At 37.6% G+C, this 14050-nt stretch overlaps 1 protein-coding gene across 4 annotated transcripts in view; it reads left to right on the forward strand.

Annotated features, from left to right (window-relative positions):
• Positions 1 to 14050, forward strand: part of MAP3K5 (mitogen-activated protein kinase kinase kinase 5) — a 221493-nt gene that overhangs the window by 140346 nt on the left and 67097 nt on the right. For 3 of the 4 annotated variants that reach the window (XM_059941122.1, XM_059941123.1, XM_059941124.1), the window contains 2 exons: positions 6101 to 6208; positions 11967 to 12016. In XM_059941122.1, the coding sequence (XP_059797105.1) occupies positions 6101 to 6208; positions 11967 to 12016 (158 nt within the window). The remainder of the gene's footprint in view (positions 1 to 6100; positions 6209 to 11966; positions 12017 to 14050) is intronic. The other variant, XM_059941121.1, reaches the window with a different exon arrangement.

Here is a 14050-nt window from a genome sequence, read left to right on the forward strand (position 1 = left end):
CAGTGGTTGAGGGTCTGCCTGCCAGTGCAGGGGACACGGGTTCGAGCCCTGGTCTGGGAGGATCCCACATGCCGCGGAGCAACTAGGCCCGTGAGCCACAATTGCTGAGCCTGTGCGTCTGGAGCCTGTGCTCCGCAACAAGAGAGGCCGCGATAGTGAGAGGCCCGCACACCGCGATGAAGAGTGGCCCCCGCTTGCCAGCAACCAGAGAAAGCCCTCGCACAGAAACGAAGACCCAACACAGCCATAAAATAAAAATAAATAAATTTAAAAAAAAATCAAGGAGGAAATCAAAAAATACCTAGAGACAAATGACAATGAAAACACGACGATCCAAAACCTATGAGATGCAGCAAAAGCAGTTCTAAGAGGAAAGTTTATAGCTATACAAGCCTACATCAAGAAACAAGAAAAATCTCAAATAAACAATCTAACCTTACACCTAAAGGAACTAGAGAAAGAAGAACAAACAAAACCCAAAGTTAGTAGATGGAAAGAAATCATAAAGATCAGAGCAGAAATAAATGAAATAGAAACAAAAAAGCACTGAGAAGCAAAATTGATAAACCTTTAGCCAGACTCATCAAGAAAAAGAGGGAGAGGACTCAAATCAATAAAACTAGAAATGAAAAAGGAGAAGTTACAACAGACACCACAGAAATACAAAGCATCCTAAGAGACTACTACAAGCAATTCTATTCCAGTAAAATGGACAACCTGGAAGAAATGGACAAATTCTTAGAAAGGTATAACCTTCCAAGACTGAACCAGGAAGAAATAGAAAATATGAACAGACCAATGACAAGTATTGAAATTGAAACTGTGATCAAAAATCTTCCAACAAACAAAAGTCCAGAACCAGATGGCTTCACAGGTGAATTGTATCAAACATTTAGAGAAGAATTAACACCCATCCTTCTCAAACTCTTCCAAAAAATTGCAGAGGAAGGAAGACTCCCAAACTCATTCTACGAGGCCACCATCATCCTGATACCAAAACCAGACAAGGATGCTACAAGAAAAGAAGATTACAGACCGATATTGCTGAGTAATATAGATGCAAAAATCCTCAACAAAATACTAGCAAACAGAATCTAACAACACATTAAAAGTATCATGTACCATGATCAAGTGGGATTTAACCCAGGGATGCAAGAATTCTTCAATATATGCAAATCAATCAATGTGATACAGCATATTAACAAACTGAAGAATAAAAACCATATGATCATCTCAATAGATGCAGAAAAAGTTTTTGACAAAATTCAACACCCATTTTTTTTTAAAATAAATTTATTTATTTATTTATTTATGGCTGCGTTGGATCTTCGCTGCTGTGCGTGGGCTTTCTCTAGTTGCAGCGAGCAGGGGCTACTCTTCATTGCGGTGCTCAAGCTTCTCATTGCAGTGGCTTCTCTTGTTGCGGAGCACATGCTCTAGGCGCGCGGGCTTCAGTAGTTGTGGCTCACAGGCTCTAGAGCGCAGGCTCAGTAGTTATGGCACACAGGCTTAGTTGCTCCATGGCATGTGGGATCTTCCCAGACCAGGGCTCGAACCTGTGTCCCCCTGCATTGGCAGGCAGATTCTTAACCACTGCGCCACCAAGGAAGTCCGAACACCCATTTTTGATAAAAACTATCCAGGAAGTGGGCATAGAGGGAACCTACCTCAACATAGTAAAAGCCATATATGAGAAATCCACAGCAAACATCATTCTCAATGGTGAAAAACTGAAAGCATTTCTTCTAAGATCAGGAACAAGGCAAGGATGTCCACTCTCACCACTATTATTCAACATAGTTTTGGAAGTCCTAGCCACAGCAATCAGAGAAGAAAAAGAAATAAAAGGAATACAGATTGGAAAAGAAAAAGTAAAACTATCACTCTTTGCAGATGACATGATAGTATACATAGAGAATCCTAAAGATGCCACCAGAAAACTACTAGAGCTAATCAATGAATTTGGTAAAGTTGCAGGATACAAAATTAATGCACAGAAATCTCTTGCATTCCTATACACTGATGATGAAAAATTTGAAAGAGAAATTAAATAAACACTCCCTTGTACCATTGCAACAAAAAAGATAAAATACCTAGGAAGAAACCTACCTAGGGAGACAAAAGACCTGTCCTCAGAAAACTATAAGACACTGATGAAAGAAATCAAAGATGACACAAACAGATGGAGACATATACCATGTTCTTGGACTGGAAGAATCAATATTGTGAAAATGACTATACTACCCAAAGCAATCTACAGATTCAATGCAATCTCTATCAAATTACCAATGGCATTTTTTACAGAACTAGAACAAAAAATCTTAAAATTTGTATGGAGACACAAAAGACCCCGAATAGCCAAAGCAGTCTTGAGGGAAAAAAACGGAGCCAGAGGAATCAGACTCCCTGACTTCAGACTATACTACAAAGCTACAGTAATCAAGACAGTATGGTACTGGCACAAAAACAAATATAAATCAATGGAACAGGATAGAAAGCCCAGAGATAAACCCATTCACCTATGGTCAACTAATCTATGACAAAGGAGACAAGGATATACAATGGAGAAAACAGAGTGTCTTCAATAAGTGGTGCTGGGAAAACTGGACAGCTACATGTAAAAGAATGAAATTAGAACACTCCCTAACACCATACACAAAAATAAACTCAAAATGGATTAAAGACCTAAATGTAAGACCGGACACTATAAAACTCTTAGAGGAAAACATAGGAAGTACACTCTTTGACATAAATCACAGCAAGATCTTTTTTGACCCACCTCCTAGAGAAATGAAAATAAAAACAAAAATAAACAAATGGGACCTAATGAAACTTAAAAGCTTTTGCACAGCAAAGGATACTATAAACAAGATGAAAAGGCAACCCTCTGAATGGGAGAAATATTTGCAAATGAATCAATGGACAAAGGATTAATCTCCAAAATATATAAACAGCTCATGCAGCTCAATATTAAAAAACAAACAACCCAATTAAAAAATGGGCAGAAGACCTAAATAGACATCTCTCCAAAGAAGACATACAGATGGCCAAGATGCACATGAAAAGCTGCTCAACGTCACTAATTATTAGAGAAATGCAAATCAAAACTACAATGAGTTATCACCTCACACCAGTTAGATTGTGCATCATCAGAAAATCTACAAGCAACAAATGCTGGAGAGGGTGTGGAAAAAAGGGAACCCTCTTGCACTGTTGGTGAGAATGTGAATTGATACAGCCACCATGGAAAACAGTATGGAGGTTCCTTAAAAAACTATAAATTGAATTACCATATGACCCAGCAATCCCACTACTGGGCATATATCCAGAGAAAACCATAATTCAAAAAGACACATGCACCCCAGTGTTCATTGCAGCACTATTTACAATAGCCAGGTCATGGAAGCAACCTAAATGCCCATCGACAGACGAATGGATAAAGAAGATGTTGTACCTATATAGAATGGAATATTACTCAGCCATAAAAAGGAACGAAATTGGGTCATTTGTGGAGACGTGAATAAATCTAGAGACTGTCATACGGAGTGAAGTCAGAAAGAGAAAAACAAATATTGTATATTATCGCATATATGTGGAAGCTAGAAAAATGGTACAGATGACCCGGTTTGCAGGGCAGAAATAGAGACACAGATGTAGAGAACAAATGTATGGACACCAAGGGGGGAAAGCAGGGTGGGGGAGGTGGCGGTGGTGGTGTGATGGATTGGGAGATTGGGATTGACATGTATACACTAATATGTATAAAAAGGATAAGAACCTGCTGTATAAAAATAAAATACAAAAAAAAAAAGAAAATATTTAATTTAATTGTCTCCATTTATCTCACTACCATATCCATTCTCATGCTTCCAAGAAATAAGTGTGACCCTGGGCAAAAGAAAAGAGACAGAAGTTTCTTTGGGAAATGAAAGGTCCCATCGTTTATTATTATTTGAGTTCAGGTTGATTTATTCTTTTTCCTGACCTCTCTTCTGTGTATATTTTCTTTCCTTCCTACATTGGAGACCATCAACCCATCACTTAATGTCAGGCAAGAAGAAGAGGAGGTGGTGCTTTCACAGGCACTATAGGAGCTTAGATATGTACCTCTACTTAATATCTGCTCTTTAGAGTTTACAGGCCTTGCTGTCTTCCTTCACACTTCAGAAGTTAGCCGTTAATTGTAATGTTAACCAATATAAAAGACTAGAAACTAAAAGCAAGAATGTGTATACTCTCTAGGAAGTTGTATCTTGCTGGTTTTGTCAAATTGCCTCCTTTTTTCTTGTCTTTTCTCAGGCTTTCTGTGACATCCACAATACGTGCTACAAGTTCTTCACATTTTGTCGTTTCAAGGCCAGTTCAAAGGGCTCAGCGAGCATTAGAGAATAATTATTGCAACCAGTTTTTATTCCTTATCTCAAGATAAGAAACACATAGTTCAGATTTTATCTATTAGAAATATTTGAGACAATACCACCATCGTTTAAGAATACAGGAGATAATCTGTGCTGTGCTTTTCTAATGTTAGATAGCAGGCCACGTCATTAGGGAACAAGGTATGTTCTCATTGTCAGTGGAGTGACTTGGGTGCGATTTTGGGAAACCCACCTTTTATTCCCTATTATTCGTTTTAATTTCACAAACACTGGGATACTCAGATTTGAGAGCACCATTTCTGCCAAATTCAGATTGAATATTAATGATTTTCATTATTATTAATTGGTGCCACTTAGCTGTCTGTTGATGGGAATTTGGACCTTGATTCACACAGTATGTTTCTGAATCAGACTATGTTCCCCAGTGGGCTCTTACTGTGTGTTTATTTTGATACATGCCATCTTATTTTCATAGCTAGAGCCTGACCAAGAATTCTTTATGCCCTTAAAGCTTTTTATGCTCGAGTAAAGAAAATTTTGTCTTTCTAATACCCTTTCTCTAGTTCTCTGTACCTTAACTTAAAGAAAAAGAAGTATTCCAGTTTCTCTGAGTGTTAAGTATTTTCTTTTCTTTCCAAGTATTTCTACTTAAGACTGCACAGAAATTTTGAGCTAGATAGGTGCCTTTAAGTGTCTGTACAAATAGGTAATATCTGTAGCACCTTTGAAATCAGGGCACGTGTGGCATTTTAATGTTATTTGCTCCTAATATGAGATATTAGCAATAATATAATACATCATCCAGTCCTTTGATGGAGATTCTCATCTCACTTGTCATATATCCCTCATATATCTCCAAAATAGGAGCAAGTTTTATTTCTCTCTTTCTCTCACAAAGTTAAATAAATCATTATTAAAGATACCGGTCTTATCTTGAAGACAGTGCAGAAACATTTTATTATTTCATACAACTACGTTCATTTCTTTGGTTTATATATAAAACTCTTTCAATAATAATCAAAATCATTTCTCAATCCGTTTATAAGGGTATGAAAACCATACTACTACATCTTTATGATAAGGTGTGGCCGCAGAAAATCAAAAATAAGTATGTGACACTCTATATATGGAATCTTTTCTGTGCATAGAATTATTTGTTCTACCACATTTCTGCCTTTCTTTGACACATTTATATTTATAGAAATAGATTATGGGAAAAGAATATGAAAAAGAATAGATATGTATCTATGTGTAACTGAATCACTTTGCTGTACACCTGAAACATTGTAAATCAACTATTAAAAAATAAAAAATTTTTAAAAACTAAAATAAAAGATTCTGTATTGATTGTAAGATAAAACAAAAGTTTTTGAATATATATATATATATATATATATATATATATATATATATATATATATATATATATATAGCATTAGTAGATTCCCTGGGGATAGCAAACCAACATGTGGATTTCAAAAATTTATTTCTAATTTCTTTAGCAATGAAAGGTGATGCATTATTGGAATTTATAATAATTGTTTAATACCATAAAATGCTCAAAGGACTCATAGGGGTAGCAACAATCAGAAGTTAAAATGGTTTTACTCCAGCGTTGGACTCAGCCTCATCCGTTAATCTCCTGTGTCAGTGCAGTGTTGTTATAACAGCTCTAAATGGCTTAAATCTTAAGTCACTAATATTAGCCTTATATTTTCAAGGTATTAATATTAGAACCAACCAAAATCTATCAACCTTCATATTTGTCTCTCAACAATGAAGTGGAGGAAAAGACAATATCTATCTGGCACGTACTTCCTGATGACAAGGTAAATTGTGCAATTATTAAGACAAGAGCATTCGTAGCAAAGGACTTTAGACCCTTCAGGCATTTATATATTCCAGCAAACATCTGCATTAGTTAAGAAGAAATAGCTTCCTGTGTATTTATCTTGGCATAAATACATTCTGTAATATAGAAACTGTTAAATTTTGGTTATGGATTTCACTCATTTAATAAAATATAATTCAACTGTTTGGATTTTTATTATAGATGGCATAGCCCTCCAAAGGGCACCCAAAATGGGATTGTTTCTGTTTTGCAAATTCATGCTATAAATTAAATTATGTGCCAAAGACCTGATACTTAAAATATATGATTTGAAAGATGCATATCTTAATTCTAGGAAGCCTGTCAGAATAACGCTATTTCTAGTCTTACACTGGTATGATTAGAGTTTTATAATTGCATCTCGCCGGTTGGTTATAAGAGTAGCTGCTACATTTCAGGTTAGCCACTGACTTATGCGCTGGGTATAACATGAGGTGGGCTGCGCTGCCACTGGTTTTCAAAAGAATCTTAAATGCTCTCGTTTCCACTCATAACCATCATTTGGATAATCCTTACGTTTCTATATTTCATCAGTTTTAATGCATGTACAAATCATCCTACTATTTTTAAAAAATAGAAACTTTTCAAGAGCTGATTCCAGTCCATAGGATAAACCACAGAAATGAGGAGTTTTGCGGCAAAGTAGTTTTGTGAGTTTTTTTGTAATTACTTTGTAAAATACCCTTGTCATTTTCCTTAAACATCATCCGTGCACTCAACAAATCTTTATGGAGCACTTAGTCTGTGACAGGCACTACCAGGCTCTGTGTTAAGCACGAGGGAAACAGTGTATACAAAATAGGCCAGATTCCTGCCCAAGAGTTTACCTTCTACTCAGGGAGCCAGAAGATAAACAAATAAATAAAAGATATAGGCATATTAAATGGTGAAGAGCGGGAAATAAAGCAGAAAAGGGAATGAGGAAGTCTATTTGAGGGTATGGGGTTGCAGTCTTTTAAAATGTCAATGTCAGTTTTTTGAAATGTCTTTTGAGTCAACAGACCTGGGCTCAAATCCCTTGGGCAACATGGCATCTCCAAGCTGCGGTGTTCTCCTCTGTGGAATGGAATAATAATAATAATATCCACCTCAAAAGTTGTGAAAATTAATCAAAATAATGTAGGTAGAGTATATTGCACAGAGCCTGGCATATAATAAATGCTGAGTGTATTTTAACAACAGTAACAACAACAGTAATAAAATGGCGGCAGTACGCAAACCCTAACATTGAAAGCCCAGAATTTAACCCTGCTCTTCTCCTTAGATGACATGGCAGCAATCATTTGGGAGGTTGTTCGTGTTATATTAGGGAACTGTGATATTGCAATTTATAGTAAGAAATATATATTTGATCTTAGTCCCTGTTTCTGCCACAGAGTTCCTAAAACCCTTGAATTTCCTGGGTGCTGAGAGCCACAGAGGTGTCTTTTGTTATGTTAATGAGGTGATGTTTGGAAAACACCTAAGGATGGGGTCTGGTTGCCAGGGGAACCAACCAGTTGATTAGAGGATTGAAACTTTCATCCCCACACCCCTGACCTCCAGGGAGGGGACAGAGGCTCTGGTAAATTAATTGAACTGAAGGAGGGGGTCCTTGGAACCTCCAGTCTCTACTCCACTTGGAGTCATGCCATCATGACGAAATTGATAATGACTAATATAACTATCTATATGCATCTCATTAACCTTGTTTTAAAGTACACAGTGTCTTATTTACATTATTTTAAATTATATGCATACATGTTCTCATAAGCAGAGGTAGAGTAGCCATCCACTTGAAACTACAAAACCAAGAGAGGTTAGAGACATGAACGTTATTATCTGGGAGAGATTTTCAGAAGCTTGATTGGGAAGAGCAAGGTTATCCAAGGACACTTGGAAACAGAATGGGGCTAAAGGAATTAGCGATTAGCCAGGCCCTGAGAGTGAGTGGAGAGCCAGAAGTTATTTGGAAGACAGAAAAAGAAGAGAAAGTAAGCCAGAAATTTTTGGAAAAAGAGTACTATTTCCAGTTGTCATTATTTTCTTTTTCTGGAGGTTCTGTGTTCAATACAGTTGGCCTTGTTTTGATTCTCTTATGTTTTGTGACAATTGTAGAGACAATTTTTATATTATGCTAAGAAGTATATTAGGATATAAATTAGTACGTTAAGAAGATTTATAGATTTAGGCTGTGAATTGTCCTGCTTCCATTTTTACCATCTTTTGATCAAGAAATATTACATTTGCATTGTCCCCACTGCCTATTACCTTTAGTGCTAAAAATAGTCCTTGTTCAAAAATGTAAGCTTTCTTAAATCAATCTGTTTCCATTTTAAATTCTTGTCAGTTTCTTTGCAAACCCTCCTTCTATCCATAGTGTGTTCATTACCACTGCCATTTTCTCTGTTTTTTAAAATAGAAGTGATATAACTGGAATGAGGACAAGCAATGAAGATAACTTTGTTATTATTTTATTAGTTTAAAGCAACTGTAATGGCTATAATTAAATAACAGATAAGCAACAGGTTTAATAGGTCTTACTGTTAAACAGGAAGTGGATTTTTTGATAGAATGTTTAATTTTTTTCCTCTGAAAGTGGAACAACAGAGTGTTGCTTTTCATTTATCATATTTACTTCTTTACTCCCTCTCTCAGTATTTTCATTCTAAAATGTGGGATGAACAGTTATACGAGCTAGTATATACTTTATATTGCAATTTTCAAAACTTTAAGGTCATTATACCAAGTCCCAAGAGTTCAGGGAGTCTTCGAGAGTTACTCTATGGTCAGGGGCAAATTAATTGAAATCCCAGTCTTTTAACAGCTCTCCCTGGTTGCTGCTTAAAGTAAGTTGGTGCTTGAAGAAAGTCTGCATGAATACATGAAAGAAAAACCTAGACTGAGGAAGAGAGAAGTTATTTGCAAGATATTTTAAATCATTGTTATTTAGAATTCCCCTCCTTTGAGGTTTGAAGCTAAGCACTCCTGGCCTATCTGGTGGCTTCTCAGGCCAAGGTCACAGGGTCCCAGTGGAGGACTTAGTGTTGACTCCCCTCCCTCACTCCAGCTCCAACCAGTGGCCACTCAGAGAAGACCCAGGAAATTTCTTAGGGGAATATATTAATCCCAGATTCTAGATTCTGATGATATGATGATGCTCTCATCCATCAAGGAAGTTTTTAACTACAAAATTCCCAACTAAAAGTGGCTTAAGTAATAAGGAAACATTGTCCCATATTACAAGAACTTCTGAGGTAGATCATTCTGGGGGTAATTTCAGTGGCTTAACAGTGTCAGAATTCTGGTTGGCTTCTCTATGTGCTCTTGTTTTTTCTCTTGTGGTCTTAAATAGCAACTCCAAGCATCACTTCATGTGGACAGCATCCAGAGAAGGTTAGGGCCTTTCCCCTGGACCAAAAGTTACATCACATGTCCATGCCTAAGGCAATCACCAGCAAGGGAAATGGGCTTACCATGGCCGATTTAGGGAATCAATTTCACTGTCCCTAAACCTTGCCACCTGAACCTGAACAAAATTCATTTTTTCTTAGCAAAGAAGGAAGGGAATGGCTGTCGCCTGGGAAGCCAGCAGTGTCTGCCACAGGAATTCCTACCATCTTAGCTCAGTATTAACTCCTTGTCTTCATTCTTGCCCTAGCCGGGGCATAGGATCTGAGGCTAACCAGTTCCAAGAAAATGGTGCTTGTGCTGACTGGATTAGGTTGAGTGTTGGTTTGGGGCTTGTTGGGGTTAATTATCACTCCAGTTCTGCCTCTGCTCTGCCCTTTTCCCCTGATTCCCACACGGACCCAGAAGACTTTTACCTTACCTGTTGGCTTTTGTAGCTCACCAGCGCCTCTCTGTGGTGAGAGGCAAGGGAGGTGGGGAGAGAGGACTCCTCATCCCAGATCACTCCATCTCAGGCCCTGGGCTTTGCACCACTGAAATGGAACATTTCCTGGCAACACTCACAACCTTCCAGGAACCTAAAATTCTGGAAATGCTCTACTTCTTTCCTACAAAACCAGCCCAGTCAATCTGGGAAATCTCTCCTCAGCTGTTCCCAGAACAGGGCTGACGGAGGATAGATTTTACCAGGGCTGTCTTGCAGGTGTTTGTCAGTTGCTGTGTTCCGTCGCAGGTTTATACACTGCCCTGCCGGCTCCGTACTCAACCCCACCTCCTGATCCTGGGGATGGCCTTAGAAAGCAGCTCAGTTGCAGGCTCTGAGGATAAGGCGGCATTGTGTGCAAGGAGTGTGCAGGTAATAGCTGCAGCTCTTGGGTCACATATTTTTAGAAGGTCACCTGAGGCCGACAGGATTTAGAAGCAACTTTCCAAATTACCAGCTAAAGCTGCAGACTGCTGTTTTAATTTAAGTCCCTCTGTACTCCTGTTAAGAAAGCCGCATTCCATGAGTACCTTTCTCTGGTCTCTGCCCTCTCTGGGCCTCGTGCACAGCAACATTTGCTCTGTGTTAATTCAGGTCACATCCCCATGACCTGACTGATGTGCATTGAAAGTAGTTTTTTAGTAAATCTACTTCGGGTTTGAGAGGATCTATTTTTAAGTTGCATGGTCCTAGCAAAGAACTAGGTGCTGTGGATATAAATTGTGGCTTTTTGAGTTGCTTTGGCCAAAAGGAGAGTTCTGGGCCATCTCAGAGCCATGGGCTTCATTACCCGTTTCACTAGCCCAGCCAAGACCTCAGCCTCTGGCAGTGTTTTAAGTGGGTGGATAAGAGCTTGTTTCCCTGGTTGTTTTACATTTACAGAATTGAACTGCAATCAGAATTGACTACAATACAGTATTTGAACTGCAATCAGAATTGACTACAAAACAGTACAATACAGAATTGACTACAATACATGTATCAACTCCTTTATTTCCAGAAAAATATTTATGTTATTAATTCTATTCAATATATTGTTGTCACAAATATTTTTATAGGGAATGCCATCTAGCTTGTCATTTATTTAATTTAGATACATATGAATTTAATACTAATTTTAACTCAGATTTAGTAATAAGCTCAAGAAATAAATTCCCACATTTTTTTTCATCTTGGCCCTGTAAATCATCCATGTTTATCATATGATAATTAAATGTCTTATGTTTAAACTTTATTAGCATATTGACTTTTGCATAAATTAGGTAACAACACATTGTAGCAATGATGGAGACCATATACATGTGTCTACACACATACCTACTTGCTGAACTATTTTCTGAAGAAATAGAACCACCATTTTAGTTAGAAAATGTAACTAAAGATAATTCAGAGGTAATTATCTTTCAACCTTGAAGAGATTTTATTCAAATTAATGTTTTTCTTTCTCAGAAAAGAAATATCGCTCGCCTATAATAATTGAATTACCTTGATCACTGGGTTTTTTACTTGAAAATTTCAGGCTCTACAGTTGTTATGTTAATCTGCTAAAAATCAAGTTTTAGAATTTAATGAGACTAATTCTCCTAGGTTCTCTTGGAAGCTGTTTTATTGAAGTACAGAAATTATTAAGTAGAGTAAATATCACCCTTGTGGCTTGAGAATGAACTGCAGTTTCCATCCGGATAGTTTGTCTGTGAAGAATTATGCACTAGGAAAAATAACTCTGTATATTTTTAAAAAGTAATAATACAAAATTACTGTTATGTTATTTTCATTTGGATGACTCACCCTTTGTTGTTGTTGTTCTTCCCCTGTGTTCTAGAAAGGTATACATGAGTGGAATTTTAGTGCTTCTTCTGTCAGGGGAGTGAGGTAAGTTTCCTTGGTGCATTTCATTTACTTAGAAGATGTTTTTCTAGAGTATGAATGTCTTGGATAGGACTTGTAGTCATGATTTAAAAAAGCAAAGAACTTCAAGAATCCTTCTGTTGATGAAAATGCTCAGCCTTCTTCAGACTCACTATCTCCATTACAAAAAGATTTGCAACAAAACCTTCACTGTTTGAACTGACTCTGCACTTGTCACCTACTTAAAATGTGGTGGCAGAGAGATAAATGTGAACTGTGGACCAGAGTCAAGGTGAGGATGAAAGTGAGCTGTGTGGGGTCCTCTCTAGCTGGGTTTATGATAGAGAATGGTTTTTCCGGTCTTTTGGTATCCCAGGAACTAATCTCTCTTTAGATGTATTGAAAACATACATATCATCTGCCAGGTTGTGTCCTGTAGCTAATATTAATATGGTGAGATTATGGGAATTCATTTTTCTATGACTTTTCCTGAGGTCACCATTAATGAAGTGTTCTTGAGGTTACAGTGTCTCCCTTCAGTTCTGACGTTGCCATCATAATGCCAATTCCTGGGGTGTAGAAATGAGATTTATTTCAGAATCAAGAGCCACTGGTTAATTGTTTACATACTTGTTCTACAGAAGTTTATGAGACACCACCTCTTGCAAATTTCAAACCAAATTAGTTGTGTTTACTACTGTGTGCCCCATATAAACAGAAATGAGAAAAATCAGATCTCTGCGTGCCAGTTATACAATACTCTGTTGCTTTTGGCATAATAGTAATTGGTTTTGTTGGAGCATATGAACCGGCAGAGTCGTCTGGGTCACTGATAATTGGAGTTTGCCTGGTAAAAACACCCGTTACCTCATGAATGATGTGAACAGAAACAGGCCAGACTGACTCATTATATATCTTTCCAATCCATGCCTTCTCAAATAAAGCATTACTCTCTTAATATTTAATTTTTAAGACCAGTCATTAGCAAGACATTACTTATTGCTGCCTTTTAAAGCCATCCATCTAGGAAAGTATGGTAAATATAAATTTCACTTTATCAGCATGGAATGATTATATGCAGCTACTGTTGGTTTATATGTTGAGAAACTTGAGTTCCAGTGTGTGACTTCAAAGAGAGCTAACTTTTCTTGACTTCCTCCTCTATAAATAGAAGACAAACTATAGAAGAAAGTCCAGCTGTCAGCAGTTTGTCTTGCATCAGTTTAGGACTTGCTCAGCTCAGTCAATGGGCATTTATTGAGCACCAGCTATCTGTCAAATGTTGAGTCCTGTTCTGCTAAGGATACACAAAGGACTAAGACATGAACTCTGCTCTTGAAGCACTCACAGCCCAGCAGGGCAACACACATTTAACAACTAATGATAGTACAGTGTGAGATTAACAGACATATGTTCAAAGACCAGAGGGGCAAGAGGAAGTCTTTCTGTTTCAGGTAGAAGTAGTGAAGGGAGAGAGGGTAAGGTCTAAGGTGGGCCTTAAATGGTGAATAGAATTTCTTTAAAAAGTCAAAAATGATGTGCATTCCAAATGGAAGGAACAGCAGATGCAGAGGCATAAAATAGGGATTGGAGAACTATAGCCCACCGGCCAAATACGGCCCGCTGCCTGTTTTTGTAAATAAAGTTTTATTGGAACTCAGCCATGTTCATTCATTTATGTATTGCCTAAGGCTGCTCCAACAGCAAAACTGAGTAGTGTGGCCTACAAAGCTTGATATATTTACTCTCTGGCCTGTTACAGAAAATAGTTGCCAACCCTTGGCATAAAAGAGCATGGCCTGACTGGTAAACTCAAAATTCTTTCAATTTCTGTAAAGTAAATGACTTGCTGAGTCCAAATCAAGTGCTGTTTCATATTTCTTCACTCCTTTATAATCTCAACAATAATGAGGTGCTTTACCTGCATCCACACATTGCCTTCCTAGCTTCGGAAGCATTTTATTGTTCGACACATCTTACGGAACCAGAATCACCAAGGTCAGTAAGCCAGTTGATATTTACGCTTTTCTTTCGAGCACACAGTTTAGTGCTACATCA

The sequence above is a fragment of the Balaenoptera ricei genome, chromosome 12 (genome assembly GCF_028023285.1).
Source record: "Balaenoptera ricei isolate mBalRic1 chromosome 12, mBalRic1.hap2, whole genome shotgun sequence".
NCBI lineage: Eukaryota > Metazoa > Chordata > Mammalia > Artiodactyla > Balaenopteridae > Balaenoptera > Balaenoptera ricei.